This window comes from Alnus glutinosa, chromosome 2 (assembly GCF_958979055.1).
Source record: "Alnus glutinosa chromosome 2, dhAlnGlut1.1, whole genome shotgun sequence".
In the NCBI taxonomy this organism is placed as follows: Eukaryota; Viridiplantae; Streptophyta; class Magnoliopsida; order Fagales; family Betulaceae; genus Alnus; species Alnus glutinosa.
Window position 1 is genome coordinate 20,760,279 of NC_084887.1, and position 19,157 is coordinate 20,779,435.

General features: G+C 41.7%; 1 protein-coding gene across 3 annotated transcripts in view; it reads left to right on the top strand.

The window, feature by feature from the left end:
* The first annotated feature begins 575 nt into the window (after nucleotides 1-575).
* The window catches only part of LOC133861625 (uncharacterized), a 35,907-nt gene continuing 17,325 nt past the window's right edge, over nucleotides 576-19,157 (top strand). The window contains exons 1-3 of one of the 3 annotated variants that reach the window (XM_062297418.1): nucleotides 576-908; nucleotides 5,530-5,602; nucleotides 17,100-17,143. In XM_062297418.1, coding sequence (XP_062153402.1) covers nucleotides 772-908; nucleotides 5,530-5,602; nucleotides 17,100-17,143 — 254 coding nt within the window. In that variant the 5' untranslated portion in view covers nucleotides 576-771. The remainder of the gene's footprint in view (nucleotides 909-5,529; nucleotides 5,603-17,099; nucleotides 17,144-19,157) is intronic. The other 2 variants (XM_062297417.1, XM_062297416.1) reach the window with 2 other exon arrangements.

Genomic DNA, 19,157 nt, shown 5'->3' on the forward strand with positions numbered 1-19,157 from the left:
TAAATTCCAACCGTTACAATGAATTAAATGTGTCTAAGGGACACATATGTAATTTCTTACAAAGAGAAACTAAGTGATGTTTTGAGGACTGAGGTTTTATGACAGTTATGTTGTACGAATGATGATTATTTTTGTGGACTAATGATATTATGAAATTACTTTGTGACACTTATAGTGCTCTGGTAATGTTGGCATGGTTGTATAATAATGATAAAATGTTTTGGTTGCATATCACTAAACAGTCAACCTTGTAAACAACAGAGGTTACTATGTGCCAGACTTATTTTCGCATAGTAACCTTTGCTGCACGAGTAATGCTAAAATGAAGATTCATATCCTTCTTAAATCTTTTTAAAATTGATGTGATTTTTAAAATCGTCAATAAATCAAAATTCAATAATGATCTATCACACATTTAGTAGTGATTTTGAAAGTCATATCAATTTTGAAAAAATTCAAAAAAAAACATGAATCTTCCTTTTAACATTATTCTAGCTGTGGTCCCCGGAGAGGATCGATGTGTCAGGCTTGGTTGATATCCGGTCGAGTTGAATAATTATGAACTTTAGTAGATTTATTTGGTGTGGCCCAAAGTACCCGCATCCCCCAGCAAAGCCCGAAAGACCCGATTGTATTACTGAGGAGCCGAAGAGCTTAGTCCGGCTTTCCTTTTGTTCGGGCTAATATATGTGGTAATATAGGCAATTCCGATAAGGCTCCACTCTCTACTGCAGAGCCGCGAAACTCAAAACAAAACAGGTCTGTCTTCTGATGGAACGAGAATCTGAGGGAGAAATGTCTATGCCGCGAGTAGGGGCGGAGGAGGATGAGGAACGACGTCGTCAGAGGAAGCTTGAAGAAGCCCTGGAGGTCAAATCCCTTAGGCGCATCGTTAGCGCCTACCTCAAGTATGCCTATTTTCTTCTTCGATTGGGTCATTTATATTTCACTTTTTTAGTTTTTTTTTTCTTCTTAAAATTGAACTTTGAGTTAATATTTAAGTCATATGGAACAACGCCGTCAGCCGATTATATTCTCTCCTTGTGCTCTTGGAACCTTTAAGACTAAGATCGAGTTGATTCTCTTACTCTCAGAATTGAATCAATTTGAGGCGGATTGGAGATTGGGAAGTCTAGTAAAAGTAGCTACTATTTTTTTTTTTTGGAATTGAACTGCGAGTTATAACATCTTTAATGTTACTTGGTACTTGGGAATTGATTTAGTGTTGGAAGTTTATGTTTGGATGGCTCAATTGGACATTTTGAGCAGTTTCCAATGGAAACCAGTCGTATGTGGTGTTGAAGATTGTTTCGAACTGTTTTTTTTTTTTTTAAATTTGGTAATTGGTTTAAGAGTTGTGAACCTGTTTTATGTGAAGCTGCGTAGTATTTTAAGGATATAGAGCTTTCTTGCAGTTTCTAAGAGAGTCCTGGTGCTTTTTTTAAGGAATAATTCAGATCTTATTGAGAAAAAAAAAAGGTTAAACCCTTGTACACGAAAAGTATACAATAGGGACTCAACCCTATAAGCTGCTACAATGTAAAAAGCTAATCAAGTCAACCAGATTTGTAGAGACAAAGTTAGGAACATTATCAAGAACCCAATACAATAGATCTCAAAAAAGAAGATTTTAGAAAGAGCACGTTTGGCTCACTATCTTTGAAAATACGACGATTCCTTTCTCTCCAATGCTCCACATTAAGAGGGCATGAATAACTTTCCAGATAGCCTCTTTGGGATGTCTCCTCCCTTGTACTATCTAGCAATGAAGAAGTTCTTGGATGTTGCTTGGCATAACCCACGAGACTCCAAAAAGATTAAGAATAAATTGCTAGAGAGCTGAAGTATACTCGCAATTGATGAGAAGGTGATTAGTCGTTTCCTCATTCTTTTTACACAGACAACACCAATTAGCTAAAGAGAAGCCCATCTTTCTAAGAGTATCCACTGTGAAAATTCTATCAAGTGCTGCTGTCCACAAGAAGAAAGCAACGCGAGGAGGCACCTTGACCTTCCAAACACTTCTCCAAGGGAAAGAAGTTTGCTCATCTGACTGTAACAAAGTATAATAACTCTTCACTGTAAATTTCTAGCTGCTAGAGGCAGTCCGCAACAAGTTGTCCACTTCCCCTGGATGCGTCTTTGAGGAATATAAGAGACTAAAGAACGAGTCAAAATATTCCAGTTCCCATTCATGTGAAGCCTTAATAAAATTAGGATTCCAATGGATAAAGGAACTGGATAGGTCCAAATTATTAGACACAAAGGCCTCATTGTTTTGAGCAGTGGAATAGAGCTCGGAAAAAGAATGCTTAAGTGGCTCTATTCCACACCATACATCATGCGAGAAACTAATGTGAGAACCATCACCAACCTAGTTGGATAGGAAATTGGAAAAAGAACCCCAACCATTTCTAATTTTCCTCCAAAGGCTCACCCCCTAAGGACCTCGAGCTTCCTTTGAGCACCAACCTCCTCTCTTGAGCCCATACTTTGAATCAATCACCTGTCTCCATAAGGAATGCTCCTCATGCCCAAATCTCCAAAGCCATTTACCTACAAGAGCCATTTATCTCTTCTTTACAACTTTTGGAACCTAGAAACAAGTTATTCCTTTGTTATCTTCTCCTCCTGGAGGAAGTTAAGGACTTTGGCCTAAAGGACTTTGTGTGTGTCTGAAACAGCTTGTTCATCTTCACTCCCTAGCTCTAAGTCCATGGCACTTCCTTGCATAGATTGGTGAGGATTAACAAAATCCCTCAAGGATATTTTTGTGGATCTGTTGGATCCAGGGCTTTTGCCCATACTTGTTGCAAAGGAATACTGGCAGCACTGAAAGAATTCAGACGAACACCCATTAATCAAAATAATTCACTCAATAATCTAACACACACAAAGATCCCTCAATAATCTCAACATCAAGTCTTGATCAATCTAATGATGCATTGAGGAACCTAAAAACGCATGAGAATACTGGAGATAGAAAACGAGTTAGAGATAGAAGCTCTTGCCCATGACCAACTAATAATGATGTGGTCGGATTCACAAGTCTTCATACCTTGCCCCCAGAAAGTGCATTTTATCTCCCTTTGCCCATATTTTCTTAAGTGGATAGAAAATTAATTTTCCTCTAGGGTTGATATTTCAAATAATTTTGAGCTTTATGATAATTATATGATTGCTGATGTTATAGCTTGATAATGATGTGTAATATATAAATTTATTTATCCATTGATTAATTGTGATTGATGTCATTATGCTGGGATTGGTGCGTTGCCTAATCATGTACATTCAACTTATATTTTCAATTCCATAAGATAAAGATATCAGCTTATTATTATTATTATTATTTTTTTAATAAGTAATTGAAATATCATTAAAAGCGTAAGGCGCCCTCAGGTACATAAGAAGTATACAAGAGAAACCACCTAACTAGGAGGAGTAAAAAGAACAAGGAAATCATTTTTTTGATAGGTAATAAACAGAATATCATTAAAAAGCGTAAAAGGCGCCCCTAAGCATACAAGAAGTATACAAAAAGGACAAAAAAAAAAAAAGAAGAAAAAAAAGAAAAAAAGAAAAAGAAAATTACATCAAACCCCCATCTTCTTGCCCCTGTCCCGACTAGAACCCATTCCCCTAGCATCGAAATTGATAGAACATTCTAGATTCTTGACCTCTCTTTTCCCCTTTTTCCTTTTTATCTCCTTATCCTTCTTAGGAGGGGATTCAAAGTCAAAGCGCTCATCCTCGATCAAAGCCAAAAAATCTAAAAATCCCTTCTGATAAGATCCCACGAACGAAACCCCGATCGTGCGAAAACACGACTTGCTATCTTCCACAACCCTGGGGTAAACAACAACACTATCCTTTGGAACAACCCCTTTAGAAGAATCCCCCACCTCAACGATCCCAGACGGCAAACCAGGAACCAGGGGGCACCCAGCAACACTTCCTTTTGGATCAACCCCCTTTGAAGATTCCCCCATCTCAATGACCCTAGACGACAAACCAGTTAACTGGGGGTGCCCAAACACAAAGGGGACCGGCCTTGGCCAATGAGGAAACAAAACCCACTGACCACAGGGAAAGGAAACCGAAACCCCAGGAAGACCCAAAAGATTAACCCTACCAAAACTCCTTCCCAAGGCAGGGACATCCGCAAGCATCCCTTCCTGCCGACTGAGAGACGATGATCGGTACAAAGAACCAGAAGGCGCACTAAGAGCAACGTCGACGTGGTCACGCCCAGCACCGACAGACGAGTCACCAATCTCCCCAAACTGAAAGACCTCAACGCCCGACCTCACCCCAGCTGACAGAAGAACCCCTGCCTGCCGAAGTATGAGCCCTGATACGGAAGAACTTGAAACTAAAGAAGGCCGCACCCCAGAAGGAAGAACACTCAGAAACACCGGCGGACGCAACACCAGCGCCGGAAGAGAGGAAGGGACGGCAACCTCATTGACGGACTCGACCACAGGAACGAGCACCCGATCACTGGATCTCTAAAGGATAAACAAAAGCAGCTGTCCAAAGATACAATGTGTTGAAAAATGGAGACTTAATCTCCTCCAAAGTTTTGTCACGGTCTTTAAAACTTCTATAATTCATTTTTTTCCATAGGCACCACAAAAGGCACTAAGACACCATCTTCCACGCATCACAATAGTATTGCTAGCAATCCACTAACGAGCATACAAATCGACAACTCGTCTAGGCATGACCCTAGACAACCCAAATCAACTGAAGAAAACATTCCAAATGGCGTAGGCAACCTCACAATGAAGCCAAAGATGGTCCATTGACTCCCCATTCCTTTTACATAAGCAACACCAATCAACCACAATGACGTGTTGCTTTTGGAGATTATCCATTGTAAATATTTTTCCTAGAGTTGTCGACCAAACAAAAAGACACCCTCAATGGAACCTTAGTTCGTCAAACATTTTTTCATGGGAAATAGTCACAATCATGACAATCAATGACACTGCAGAAAGATTTAACACCAAACAAACCCTTTTCTGGAAGTGACCCACCACAACTTGTCCTCCCTTTACCCATCTCACTTTGGTAGAAAGATTTAACACCAAACAAACCATTTTCTGGAAGGGACCCACCACAACTTGTCCTCCCCTACCCGTCTCACTCTAGCTAAATGCAACACCTTGAAAAACGAGGCAAAGGCTTCCACTCAAATAAGCTACTTTCTCCCCTTGTTTCTCTTGTTTACGGTTATAAGTTTTTTTTTTTTTTTTTTATTTTATTTTTTATTGGAAAAGAAAACTTTTGTTTACAGTTACCAAAGGAAAAAAAAAAGCTTATATTTGCAATTCTGTATTTGATTGTGTTAATTTTTCTCCTCTAGTTAGCCTTTTGACTTGTATGTTGTGCATGTGCTCTGCAACCATTTTCTAATCATTGATCTTTCCCTATCATTTTTTTGATATTGTTACCTTTAGATAGTGCATGTCATCTTTGTCCCTAGTATTAATGCTAGTACATTCCTTGCATGGACTTCTCACATAGCTATCCAGATGCTTCAGAAGAGGATGTCAAAAGATATGAAAGATCTTATAAAAAGCTTCCACCCACCCATAAGGTAGTTCCTCTTTTCTTCTTGGTTAGCAATTTCTTGTTGCAAGTGAAACGCTAGAGGTTGCAGTTGTAACTATCACACTGAACTTAGAAGAAATCAAATTCTTAGTTGGCTATGCTTATTCTGTCCATGCTTGTTATTGCTCTATGCTTAATCTTTGATCAAAGTAGCACTATTTACTCCATGTATTCATTATAAGCAGTTTTTTATCTAATATAATTCCATAAGCAACCCTAGAGAAGTTTAGCGTGCACATTTATACATTATGATGGGCTTACTTTTCGTTTCTTCTATTTTTTTTCTTTATATACTGGCCGTCTCTTTTCCTTGTAGGACAACTTGTCCTTACATATATTCTTTTGTTTTCTTCATATCTTCTCATTATGGTCATCAAGGGAAAAAACTATAATAAAGATGAAGGGCCTATGCATGTGGAGTACTGCTTCATTTAGTATTGCCTTCCCCCTTGCAGACTAAGGGGTTCATAGGCAGGGATGAATTTGAAGCAGGTTTCAGGTGGTCTTTAGTGTTTTTGCCTACATAGTACATTGCCACGTATGACCAAAGTCAATTGTGATCGAGGAAAAATTTCTTTTGGTTCCCCAATATTGTACTTTATAACATTGATTGTGGTTGAAGATGTATCCCTATGGTCTTAGTTTCAAGTGGATTTGGAAACAGGAACCTTTTTAGACCCTTTGGATATGTGTTATATTTTAGTTGATATTGATGTTATATATCACCTTGTACATAAACTTTATCTTTTATTATTACAACTGCTGTAAAAAAGTATTTCAAAAATGTTAAATTGTAGCCTCTCTCTCTCCTTCTTCCCTTTCAAAAAACTTTTCCCCAACCTGGCCATTAGAAGAGGATAAGGTTCTGGGTTGGCCTGGTTGACTCGTCAACTAGTTTTTGGGAAGCTTGCTACATTCTGGTTAGCGGCCATGTGAGTGGCGCGTGGTGGTATGACTGTTGCGATCCCTTCGGGGGTTGCCGTGTGCGGTTGGGGATGGTTAGCTGGTTCTTTGTGGAGGCTAAATCCTTCCTTTTCTCGGTGGTAAAAGGATCAGTTGAGCCGCGGGTGCTGGAAAAGAGGAAAGGATCTTTTGGGGTTGTTCTGTTGGGCTTGTGATGCGCTGCTTGGTTGTTGTCGATGGTGGAAGAGGTGTTGCGAAATCCTAGAATTGAGGATTTTGTTAACTATAGATAGGGTTCGAGGGTGACCATCGTTGAAGAGGTGGGAATAGGTCTGGCCGGTTCTTGGAGGTGGCGGTCTACGTTGTGGGTGGCCAAAGAGGGATGATCTTGTTTCCCGAAGGGCGTGATGGGCAAGGTTGAACCATGTTTTTGTGGAGCTGAGTAAAGCTCTAGCTTTTTTTTGAAGCCACGGTGGTGGCTTCATCTTCTGGTGGGAAGAATTTAGGAAAGGTAGTGGGCTCTCCATCGTTTGTGAAGGTGGTGCGCTTGTTGACAATTGTCTTTGTCAAAGATAGCGGGCCTTTGGTCTATTCGCCAGAGGTGGTTTGGTGCAAGGTGGAGAAGATTCTTCTGCTAGGTCTGGAGCAAGAGACGGTCCGACAGGCGGTGGATTGCTTCACAATGGAGAGGTCTTCATCTGGTCCACTGTGTAAAGACCTTCATGCTGATGGCTCCAGGTTTCGAAATTGCAGAGGGTGCAGATTGGCGTGCTCCAAGTATAGGGTTGTAGAGGGTGTCATCGAGTTTGAAGTTGACGTATCGGCGTAGGAGTATGCGATTATTAGGAAGCTTCTCGAGAAATTTGGTGAGTGGCTGGACTGGGCTTGTGAGCGTAGGACGAGATTGGGCTTGAACTCAAGTGGGGAGTAATGGGTTGGCCGGGTGTTTAAGCGTTTTAAATCTTTGTTTAGAGGGGTTCAGTTACGGGCTGAGTCCAGTAGGATGGGCTTTATGCCCAATTTCAAGAAGACCAAAAAGATGGGTTGTGACCTAGTTCATGGATCTGACGCATTTTCGGTGGGTGTGGATTCTAAACGCTTGGGTCTAAGTGCGACTATGTCTTTGGTGGACACCGATGGTTCTTCTCCGGCGCCGGAAGCTTTGGGCTGCTCGTCAATTGATATTCTGGCGTATTCAGTGCACGCCTCTTTTTTCCACCAAAGGTAACATCTTCGGAGACCTTCTTAGAGAGGCCTTCTACCGCTGTTGTTCTTTCTTCGCCACAGGAAGCTATGGGTGGCTCTTCAGTTGCTAATTCAACGTCTTCTATGCACGCCATTCCTTTCCAGCTGATATCTTTTGCCACTGAGTTCCTTTCTCTGCCATCGGTTTGTAAAAGTTCATGGGCTTTACTTACTCTCAAAAGATGTCTTGAGAGATGAGGGGACACCATGGCTTATAAAGTGCCCAGGTCATATATCTCTTGGCGATGTGGGACATTTTAACACGGTAGATGTGGGTTTCTCGATGGGGCGTTCGTTAGGCGGCGGTGGTCTGGTGCTTTCTGAGCACCCGAATTCCTTCCTCTCCTTGGAGGCGTTTTCTTCAGCGCCATTGGCTGCTTTTCTCAGGTCCGAGGGGTCTTCTCTGTCGTTGGAATGCATTGTTGTTGGTTCTGTTACTTTCAGAGGCACCTCTTCAGGGGCGGCTGCTTTGTACAAAAGACTCCGTTTTTTTCTTCTGGTGATGTTGGAGTGTGGGCACCGATCTACCTGTCAGATTCCAAGTACGTGCAAGATATCACCGGAAAGCAAAGAGAGGCAGGGGAGCATAGGTGGATGCTTCCTTGATTGCTGAGGCTGTGGCGACGATTAGTATTCCGATGGCACAGTCTTTGGGTGTTCCTTCTCAGCCCTTGGTTGGGGTTGTGGTCTAGTCCATGTCGGCGCTAGGTGGGGAAAGGGCTCTCCATCCTTCCGGTTGCCTGGGTCTTCGAGGTGGGTGAATCTTCGAAGGGGGGTGATCTTGAGGGAGGGGTTGTTGGATACCCCGGGGCAGTGGAAGTTTCTAGGTCATGTAATCACACGATGGGGGTCTCTTACGGGGGGGGGACTGAAAAGGGTTTTCTGGATTTCTTGACTTTAGTTGATGAGGGGCAACGTCAAGAGGACTCTGTTTTTGCTCCTAAGCAAAAAGAGAAAAGGGAGCTGTAGAATCTAGAACCCTCGATCAATTTTGATGCTAGGGGTGTTGTTTCTAGCCGGGTTAAAGACAAGAGGGCCTTTGTCGTTTCGTAATGTATCCCAGGCTTCTGTGGTAGGGTTGGTCTTCTGTCTTTTGGGTTTTTGCAGGTGTTTTTCCTTTTGTTGTCTGTTTTTCCTTTTGTTTTGGTGTCCTTGTATACTCCCTGTATGCTTAGGGGTGCTTGACGCTTTTTAATGCTATTTCTTGGTTCTACTCGGGGCAAACGCGAGAGGGCTCTTGTTGTGAAGTAATGTTAGGGTGCTTTGGGTTTTCTGTTATGGTTGGGTCTTTGTGAGTGTTTTTTTCTTCTTGTTTCTCTTGTCTTTTTTGCATTTTTTGTTTTTGTTTTTGTGTCCTTTTGTATATTCCTTGTATGCTAAGGGGTGCCTACATCTTTTATAAAATTTCTTTGCTTGCTTATAAAAAAAAATTGTTAAATTGTAGCCATCAAAAATTTCTTGAAATCTAGTCACTTGCTCAATGAGACCAATGCCATTGCCATAGCTCTAATTCCTTAAGGTTCCAAACCCTTCCTACCTCAAAGACTTCAGATTGATCTTTTGTTGCAATTTGATTTAGAATGGCATTGCCAATTTTTTTTTTTTTTTTAAATAGGTAATCAAAGAAATTTATTAAAAGCATAAAGGCGCCCCTAAGCATACATGAAGTTTACAAAAAGAACACCAAAGCAGGAAAAATGAAAGAGAGAAACACCTGCAAAACCCAAAATCCTAGCCAACAGGATCAAACCACTCCTTTCTCAACTTGTGGGGAAGCAGCAAACAGCTTTTGTGGAGGGTCGAAGAACTACTGATAACATTTTCCTTGCTCAGGTGCTTCTTTGGACCTATCTTATGAACCAAATTTTGCCTCGGTGTGCATTAAAAGTCGATTTAAGAAGGCTTGTGATACTGTTTGATGGGATTTTCTCTTAGAGGTTTTGAAGTTGGGATTTCTGTGAAAGTGGTTGGCTGGATTAAGGAGCCAAGGAGATCCAATGTCCCCTTACCCCTGTGTCGGTAATGGAAGCTTTCTCAGGTCTCTGAACAACATGATAGATGAAGGGAATTTCAAGTTTCATTGGAAGTGTGAGAAGGAACAAATTTCCCATTTGTGCTTTGTAGAATGACATGATAATCTTCTGTAGAGTGGAGCCGACTTCAGTGGGTAGAGTGACAGATTGTCTTAGACATTTCAAAGAAATGTGTGGTCTTTCACCAAATCCGGATGCAAGTATCATCTTTACAAGTGGTGTGTCTCCAAGCATATGAGAATAGGTTCTTAATATCTTGGGTATAATGTGGGCACTTTACCAGTGAGGTACTTGGGGATTTCTTTCATTTCCTGGAAACTCGAGGCTACGGATTGTAAGATCATTGTATAGTGCATTGTGGCTAGAGCCAAGAATTGGACCAACAGGGTGGTCTCCTACGCGGGCAGACTTCAACTGGTGAACTCGATTCTCTTTGCAATCCAAGTTTACTGGGCATTGCTCTTTATCCACGCCAAGGTTGTGAGCAAGCAGGTGAAAGGTGCCCTTAGGACTTTTCTTTGCCAAGTAGTGATTTGAATTCAAAGAGAACCAAGATTCCGTGGAACGAGGTATGTTTGCCTAAGGAAGAGGGTCATCGGGTTATAAAAAACATGGAGCATTGGAACTAGGAGTCATGGTGAAGCACTAGTGGCATGTGTTCAGATGATGGCACATCAATATTGGCCAGCTTGAAGTGCCTAGGAGAGTGCTCTTGGAGATGGTGGAAAATTCTCAAGCTTAGAATTCTGGTTCAGGAGAAGATGAGTATTAAGTAGGTGATGGATCTTCTGTCTCTTTGTACTTTGACAATTAGCATCCTATAGGGCTACTAGCTACCAAATATGGGAAAAAGGATTATACACGATTTGGGTCTTAGCATTAATGGAAAAGTGGAAGCCATCATTTCTGGTGTGGAGTGGAACTGGTCAGCTGCTCAATCTGCTGAGTGGTTGGAGCTAAGGAGAGCCACCCCAATGAAAACCAAGAAGCTTGGACTAACCAAGATGCAAAAAATCATCTCTGATATACCCGATGACTGTTGAAGCCATCGATTTACCTAAGATGGATTCAAGTCATGGAGGTTGTTGAATTTAGCTCATCCGCTAAACAAACATCCTGAATTACTTTACTAACATGCCTAGAATGGCTGTGGTGTATTTGGGCATTTCTCTTTCTCCAACTGTCAGACTGTTGAAGCAAACATGATCTTGCAAACCACTCGAAGAAGAAACTTATCTCTGAAATCCTGGGCTACTCACCTGCTATTGTCCCGCTAGCTTCTCAAGAACTACAAAATATTACGTTTGCCACCAAGATCACACCAAATTCTCTTTGAGAAGGGGTATTCAAAGAACGGATGATCGGTATCTTCCCTACCTAAACCATAACGCACACATTCAACTTCCCGAATGATACCCAACATTTGGAGTTTGCGTCAAGAATACAAACCATCGCAAATAGCAAACCAAAGGATAAAAGCTTGACGTGGGATTGCGTTACTATGCAAAACAACCTTTGTGCAAGTCTACCACCTGATTCCAGGACTGAGAGTTCTCCCAAGCATTCCAAATAGAAAATTTACTAGTAGGGGCATCAACCATAATAGGCTATCCTCTTTCGATGTCCGGTCTAAAGGTTGGAGGTGTAGCACGCTTCAATTCAATCCAACCAATTGACTGAGCAACTGGTCATTTCCAATCCTGACCATCAATTAGAATATTCACCTTAGTATTTTTGTCAAGTTCTGAGTCATATATTAGTCTTTCACCAAATCTGTCAACAAGGGGCCTAATGGGATGCCAACAGATCGAAAGAAAGGGGAATGGACTCACCATTACTCACTCGGTATCTCATCTTCTCTAGAAGTAAAGGCCGAAGCTTGAGGATTTTTCTCTTGCTCCAAGAGCAATCAACGGGGCATTTTCAACTCCCAAATTTTTTTAACCTTGACCAATTAGGTGCAGCCCTAGTTGGACCAATGGAGTGACTAGAATCAGAGCACAAGTGCCAAAAGTAATTCATCATGGCAACCTTATTCCATTGCTCCATACTTTTAATGCCCAAATAACCTTCTTCCTTAGGCAGACAAATTTGATCCTAAGCCATCTTGGCTCCTTTAGCGCTAAGGGAGTGATGCCTCTTCTTGTTTGATAACGGCTTGGACAAAATGATTAGCGAAGACCAGTACACTTGAGTTGCGAAGAGGATGGATTTGATAAGCTAGAGTCAACTTGTGTAGGAGAGAGCCCTTTGGTCCAACTTTTAGCCTTCTTCACAATTTGCTCCACCAACACTTTCCAATCCGAAGCATTGAGTTTGGAGGAAATGAGAGGGACATCAAAATACCTAATAGGGAGGGAACCTTCCTTGCAAGTGTTAAGGAGTTGTGACTTGACATAGGAAGAAACTCCACAAGTGAACAAGTTGCTTTCGTCTGAGTTAGGAACTAGACCGTAGAGCTCCTTAAAACGCTTGAGACAGTCAACAACAATGGAAATAGAACCCGCCCAACCCTATAAAAAATTAGGAGATCATCCGCAAAACACAAGTGGGTTATCTGCTCGTTATTGCACTTCCCTTGAATTGGCACTGCTCCAGTATGTGTTGGTCATCAAACTTGGTAAGACTACTGTAGCTAGGACAAAAAGGTAGGGTGAGATAAGGTTGCCTTGTCTAAGGCCTTCCCCTATTGGAAATAAACCATTTTTAATTCTCCATTAATGTTGATAGAGAACCTGGGAGTATAAATGCACTTCGATATCCGTCTGATAACCTTATCTGGGAACCCTACAACTCTTAGGACTTAGAGAAGGAAATCCCCTCAAACCATATCATACACCTTCATGAGGTCTACTTTGTCACATCCCTCGAACCTGATCCCCATTAAAGGGCGTGACACTTCCTTTTCTACAAGAGTTAATGAGAGATCAACCAAAACTCATAATATTCTGAGAAAATATTATTACGCTCCCTAGGTCTTATATATATATATATATTTTTTATTTTTATTTTTTTTATGACATACAACATAAGCTAAACTCAATACATTTTCCCCCTGGGTTAGGGAGATATGGTTCATCTCTTTTTTTTTTAGCATATCTGGGTCGATTTAGGTTCTAAACACTCCCTTCACATATGAGCTCAAACTCTCACTCTTAACAAGTGAGGCCCAACATGTTGAATATTTAACTATAATTGGGGGGAGGGAGGTGAATTGTGGAGTCAGGGTTGGAACTCATGACTTTTGTTCTAATACCATGTTAAATTGTCACTTATCCCAAAAGCTTAAGCTAAAATGAAGGGGTGAATTAATTAATATTCTAACAGTGAAAATAACCTCTTTGACCTCCTTCAGAGTATCTATCCTAGTCCCATTAATGTTGCACACAGTGATAATCTTACTACAACTTTACGGCTTTGAAGAAAAACTTAAGAGTTTTGATCTCTAAGGTTAAGCCATTGAACTCAGGAATTTTGTTCGAGAAAACTCTTTTCCAGCCTACTTGCATCTCCATACTGCTTAATCCCAAATGACTCCTCATTGTGAAAAGTTTCAATCAAAGGAGAGCTGAATCAGCCTCTGGATTTTTTTCCACTTTCTCTTTTGCTTGGTTTGCATGGTCTGAAAGGTTAGAGAAAGATTCCTTGTTATACTTCAACTCAACCTTCAATCTTCTAAGCTTCGTGCATAGTAGGTACATCTGAGTCCCTGCAACAGTTTCTTCCCACATTTTAGCTGCTAACAGTAAGAAATCTGGATGGTCTGCCCAAAACTTGAAAATTTTAAATGGAATCTTCGCGCTTAGTAAAGCAACGAGTTTAATCACAAGGGGAGAATGATCCGAAACTCCCAGAGCGAGGAATTGAACTTCTGCCCTCAGAAAGGAGCATTCCTAGTTCCTACTCCATGTTGATTATTAGAGCCCGATCAAACTTTCTAAGGAGGGGGTCTTCATCTCTTCTATTTGACAAAGTGAAGTAGAACCTACTATATCTTAAGCCTTCCATCCCTGCCCTAGAGATACATTCGTCTTGGTCATTCTTCCATGAAGGCTATTCCAAGAACCTCCCATAGCTTCATTCCAGTTTCTAATTGCATTGAAATCGTCGAAGAGCAGCTGGGGAAAACCCTCAAAATTTTCTGAGCTAGTCTTTTCTTAGTCTGGTTTGCAATTTGATGTTCGTTGTTTCCGTGTATTTTATTTTGAGAGAAAGGAATGCGGGAACCCATCTCCAACAGTTCCGATTTTTATGTGAGGTGAAGATTTTCACAGGACATGGGCCTAAGTCATCCTCGGAAAATAGGTAGCTTTAGAGGATATGGGGAGTTTTAGAGGAAATTTTCAATCGTTAGCATTGTACTCCTTTTTGTTTTCTTAGTTGAGTAGGGGCTTCCTTAATTGGAATTCCTTCTTAGCCTTGTCACTTTTGCTCCTTTATTTTTTTTTTCTCGTTTTGTTTCGTGGGGTATAACCCCTGTACTTTTGTACAGTTTTCCTTTGGATATAATACTTACCATTAAAAAAAAGTTAAATTTGTATGTTGCTTTTAGAAGTTAAAATCCCATATTTAGCATACTAACAACAACCTTGAGCAATGCATGAGTAATTTTTATTTTTTAGTGTGGTATAGAAAAGTAGAGAAAAATGTGTATTTTTTTTCTTCTAATATTTGACACACGGTTCTAAATATTGACAAATCTTTTTTGATAGGTAAGAATACTTTATTAAAGAAAGCGTAAGGCGCCCCTAAGTACACAGGAAGTATACATAGAAACAACCAAAGCTAACCCGCTAAAACCTAATAGAACCAACAAAACCCGAACCCCTCGAAAACGAAGAAAAACCCCAGACTAAAAAACCAACTAAGAACAAAAAAAAAAAAAAAAAACCCACCACCCACCCACCAAAGCACACAAACCTACATCATGTGTGCCTTGCCTTTCCTACTCCTAGAAGGAACTTTAGCATCACCATAATCGATTGAGCTATGCAAATTTAGTAGCTCCCTTTTCCCTTTAGACTTTTGGCGCGCCATCATCTTCTCCCGCTGAAAATCTTCTTCCATGGCTTCCCTAATTGCCAAGGCCTCCTCCCCAAAAGCCCCTTCCAATGCCCAATCCAATGGCGATCCATCCCAAAAGTCATCTTCCTCCTTCTCCCAATCCACAATCTCTCCGTTGTGATCAAAACCGAAGAATCCAGTTCTTTCAATGGAGCAAGGGGAGAAGCAGCCACTCGAAGGAGAGGAAGGTCGTACCACCCCGACGACCTCCTGCAGCACAACGGGAGGGGCAGGAACACTCGGGGGAAGATTAAGAAAACCCTTCCTAAACAGACCCTTTTTTGCTGGAAATTCTGTCTTCTTTTTCGCACAAGCCTCTCCACCCGTAACCTTAAAAAGGACAGGTTCTGAGGACAGCTTTGAGGCTTCCAAAGAGTCAGCAAGAAGCCCATCATTCCAAACCACTGAACGCCCTGCCCTGAGCTCCCTAGCCCTCCTGAAGTATTGCTGAAATGGTCGACTAGGCATCAAGGGGGAAGGGAAGGAACGAACCTTCTTCCCCAATGTAGAATCCCCTGAATGTGAAGGAACAGAAGGGTCGGAGAGTTCTGTCCCACGCAGAAGCCCAGTCGACGCCGAAGGCAAAGTCGCCGGCGACGGCGTCTTCACAGTCGGCAGAGGAGGGAAGACGAACAAAGGAACCGACTTAACCATAGACAACCCACCCCCAGTTCTATCTTCGCACAAGGGAATCTCAACGGGAGACTCCTACGGAATGAGATCGCACGGCCCAGAGGAAGTCACCAGCATCGTCTCCGGCAAGAAGCTCGACGTCCGTAAGGAATTAGGTTTACTCAGGAAGCGACCCAAACGCAATCCCTTTCGACTCCGTCCGATTCTTGCAAGCCGGCCCAGAATCTTCTTTACAGCCCGGCCCAAATCCAAGTTGAAACCTATGACCCGCTTACTCCACGTGCGCAACTTTGAAATTTCAAATTTCAAACTCGCATGTGGAAACAAGGTCTTACCCATCGAACGGTGAGGCTGGTCCTTACCCAACAGATCTAACGAAGGAGACTCCAAGGTAGAACAGTCCAACGCCGACCTCCGATCTGCAACTATCACCCTCACCGTCGGAAGAAGGTCAAGCTCACACACTGGCGTAACCATTCTCCCAGACAAACGACCCCCCACAAAAGGCGCCTTCTTCATGCCAGCGGCCGAACCTGTCTTCAACACCTCCACAAAGGAGGGCCCCTTTGTAACAGGAACCAAACCTGGCCAAGCCTCTACTTTCTTCCCCTTAATCTCCACCGACTCCTGCAAGAACCCATCCCCCCCGCCCATTGAAGCAGAAACGGAAACAGCGATCTTCCTCAGCTCTTCGGAGAATTTGATCCAACCCCACCCTCCACATCCCTCAGGGATCAGAATAAAACCTTTCCGGCCACCCATCCCGAAAGAAGCTGCCTCTAAGAAACGGCCGGCTTGGTTACACCCTCTTCGAGCAATCAAGACTTTCGAATCTTCCCTGAAAGATTTGATGAAATCTTGATCTTCTGGAAAATCCACAAGAAGCTCCAAAGTTGAAGCCAACCACTCAGAGCAAGGAGAACTAATGAAGATTTCGCCGGAGAAGCTTTTTCTCTTCTCCCCCACCCTCATCATCGACGCCCCTTCCAGAACCGAGAAGACAAAAGTCTTCGACTCCACGATAAACCTTAACTCCATCTCATAAAACACCCAGAACCCAAACGTCCGACCCAGAGAATGATCACATTTTTGACGAAATCTGGAAACCGCAATATGAAACTTCTAGAATAGAACGTCATATGAGGCAGCCACGTGTCCTAGGAGATTCTAGTGCAGTGGTATGTGAAGACTCTTTGGTCTATTGCCATCATTTTAACAGTTATTTGTATTTCACATTATTAGGATACTTAGCTAATTAATGTGGATTATGTGGGTCTACAATAAATTAACCAGGCTTGATTTGGTAAACACCTGCAAGAAGAATAAATTTCTTCTATCTAGTTTCTATTTTGACCATGGAATTGATTATTAGGAGCATAGTTGACATAATGTGATAATGCATACACTATTTTAGTAATGTATCTCTACTTTGGCACTTAAAGATCACAATGCTGGTGTAGTGTTTGCTAAAACTGCATTATATGGTTTTTATTATATTTTTTTTTATGGGACATAGTTCCTAGGTGTGATTGATATTTACTATCTTGACCTTTTTCCTCCCTCCTATCAGATCCCATAATTACATATCTTTTTCTGCTTTTGTAGGCTTTACTGTCGCATTACCCTTTAAAGTTTCAAAGACTAAGAGGGTAAATTCTCTCTACTTCTTTTCTTTTTTCATTGATCAATAGCCATGATTGTACTTTATACTAGCTTAGTTGATGATGCAATAAAGATTTGGTCTTTTTTTTTTTCCTCAAATGCAAAAGGTGGATGCTGGATTCTAGAAATCAAGATAAAACATGATCTGGGAGGTTTATGTTAAATAGTAATCTAGTAAGCATCTTTTATGACTAGTTTATCTTTCAGGGATTGAATGAAATCTTTTAATTATGAGTTATAGGTGTTGGGTTGAGATTAGGTATTGGTCGAGGAGTACGGATGGTCATGGTAAGTTATCACACACTACTGTATATTTTTGTAATTCATGGTTCAAATAAGCTTGAATTTTATGCTTCTTCTTCTCTTTTCTAGCCTAAACTTTTTGAGCATATAGATGGACTACACATTTATTTCTGAAATTACAAAGAGATTTATCTTAATTCATATTTGTCTTAGAGCTTGGTTCTGGTTCATTTTTGTTGGGTGCGACATACTGGTTTCTCTGATTTCTCATTTTCTGAGCTCGTTTAGTGCTGGTTTTTGGCTGATGGTGATGAGGGGCTGTTTCGTGGGTATGTCTCCATGGTGTTTCTTCTTGTAACTCTTCAGACTAAGCAAAGATGGAGTGTTGCTTCTCTGTGGAAGCTAAAGGTTTCTCCTTTTCGGCCAAGGCAGAAGCGTTTGAACTTTGCTTGGAGGAGAGGAGGAAGGGATTTTGTGGGTTCATTTTTGGAAAAATTGCACCATTGGTCCCAGGGGTTGGCCTAAATTACGAATCACTCCATGTGGTATAAAAAATTATTGTAAGGTCCTTGTGGTAAACTAAAATTACAAATCACTCCCTGAAGTCGTTTTTCATCAATAAAATTAACAGAGTCCGTTAGTTTTCCACATCAGCGCCAATAAGATGGCGACATGTGTTGATCTGAATAAAAAAATATAAATAAATAAAACTTTAAATTTTTATTATTTATTATTTTATTTTTTTTAAAAAAGAAAATAGAAAAGGGGTGGCTATCGGGGCCTGAGAGTGGTGTGCGACCACCCTCAGGGCATGGGGGCGGCCTTCGGGCCACCCCAGAATGCATCTAGGGGTGGCTCGAAGGCCCCCCCAGGGGCCGGCTACCCCGAAATGGATCTAGTGGTAGCCCTAAGGCCACCTCTAACCTGCAGCCACCCTTTTTCTATTTTCTTTTTTCTTTTATTTATTTATTTTTAAATTAAGTTTTATTTATTTATATTTTTAATAAATTTATATTTTTTTATTCATATTGACACGTGTCGCCTTCTTATTGGCGCTGACCTGACGCCTAACAGAATCTATCAAATTTTTTAACAGAATTTGATTTAGGGAGCATTTTGTAAATTAAGCTAACCACATGGATTTTTGAATTAATTTTGATAGCAGATGAAGTGATTTGTAATTTAGGCCAATTACAGGGACCAATGGTGCAATTATCCCTTCATTTTTTTGGGTCTCCAAGATTTAGTGTGGTTGATGGCCACTGTTGAGGAGGCATTGAAGGCTTTAGTGAAGGACTTCGTCAAGTATTTTCGGGAGGATGTGAAAGCCTTGATGGTCCGAGGGGGTGGTAACAAGGCCGGCCGCTACCTAGAGGTGGTAGACTACGCTAAGGGTGGTTGAAAATGGGTTATTTGGCTCCTTGAAGGCCGTGAAGGTTGGGGTTGGTCTCGGGTTGTGGGTGAGTTGTGGCAGATGATGGCTTTCCTCGAAGCAAAGGAGTGGCCGCTAGTTTCTGAGGTGCCTTTCTCGGAGGGGAAACAGAAGGGGGGTATCTTGTGCGGTCGCTCCTACGCGGCAGTGCTATGCTCGGTGGACAGAGCTGATGAGAAGGTTGTGGGGTTGAAGCCGGTGTTCGTGACTCCTCTCGATCTGCTTCCTTCGGTGTTGGCGAATGGTGAGGAGGTGCAAACAACGATGAACTGGTACGAGTTTGATTTAAGGGTCTCGGGTCATCAGCGGTTCTATCCAGCGTCACA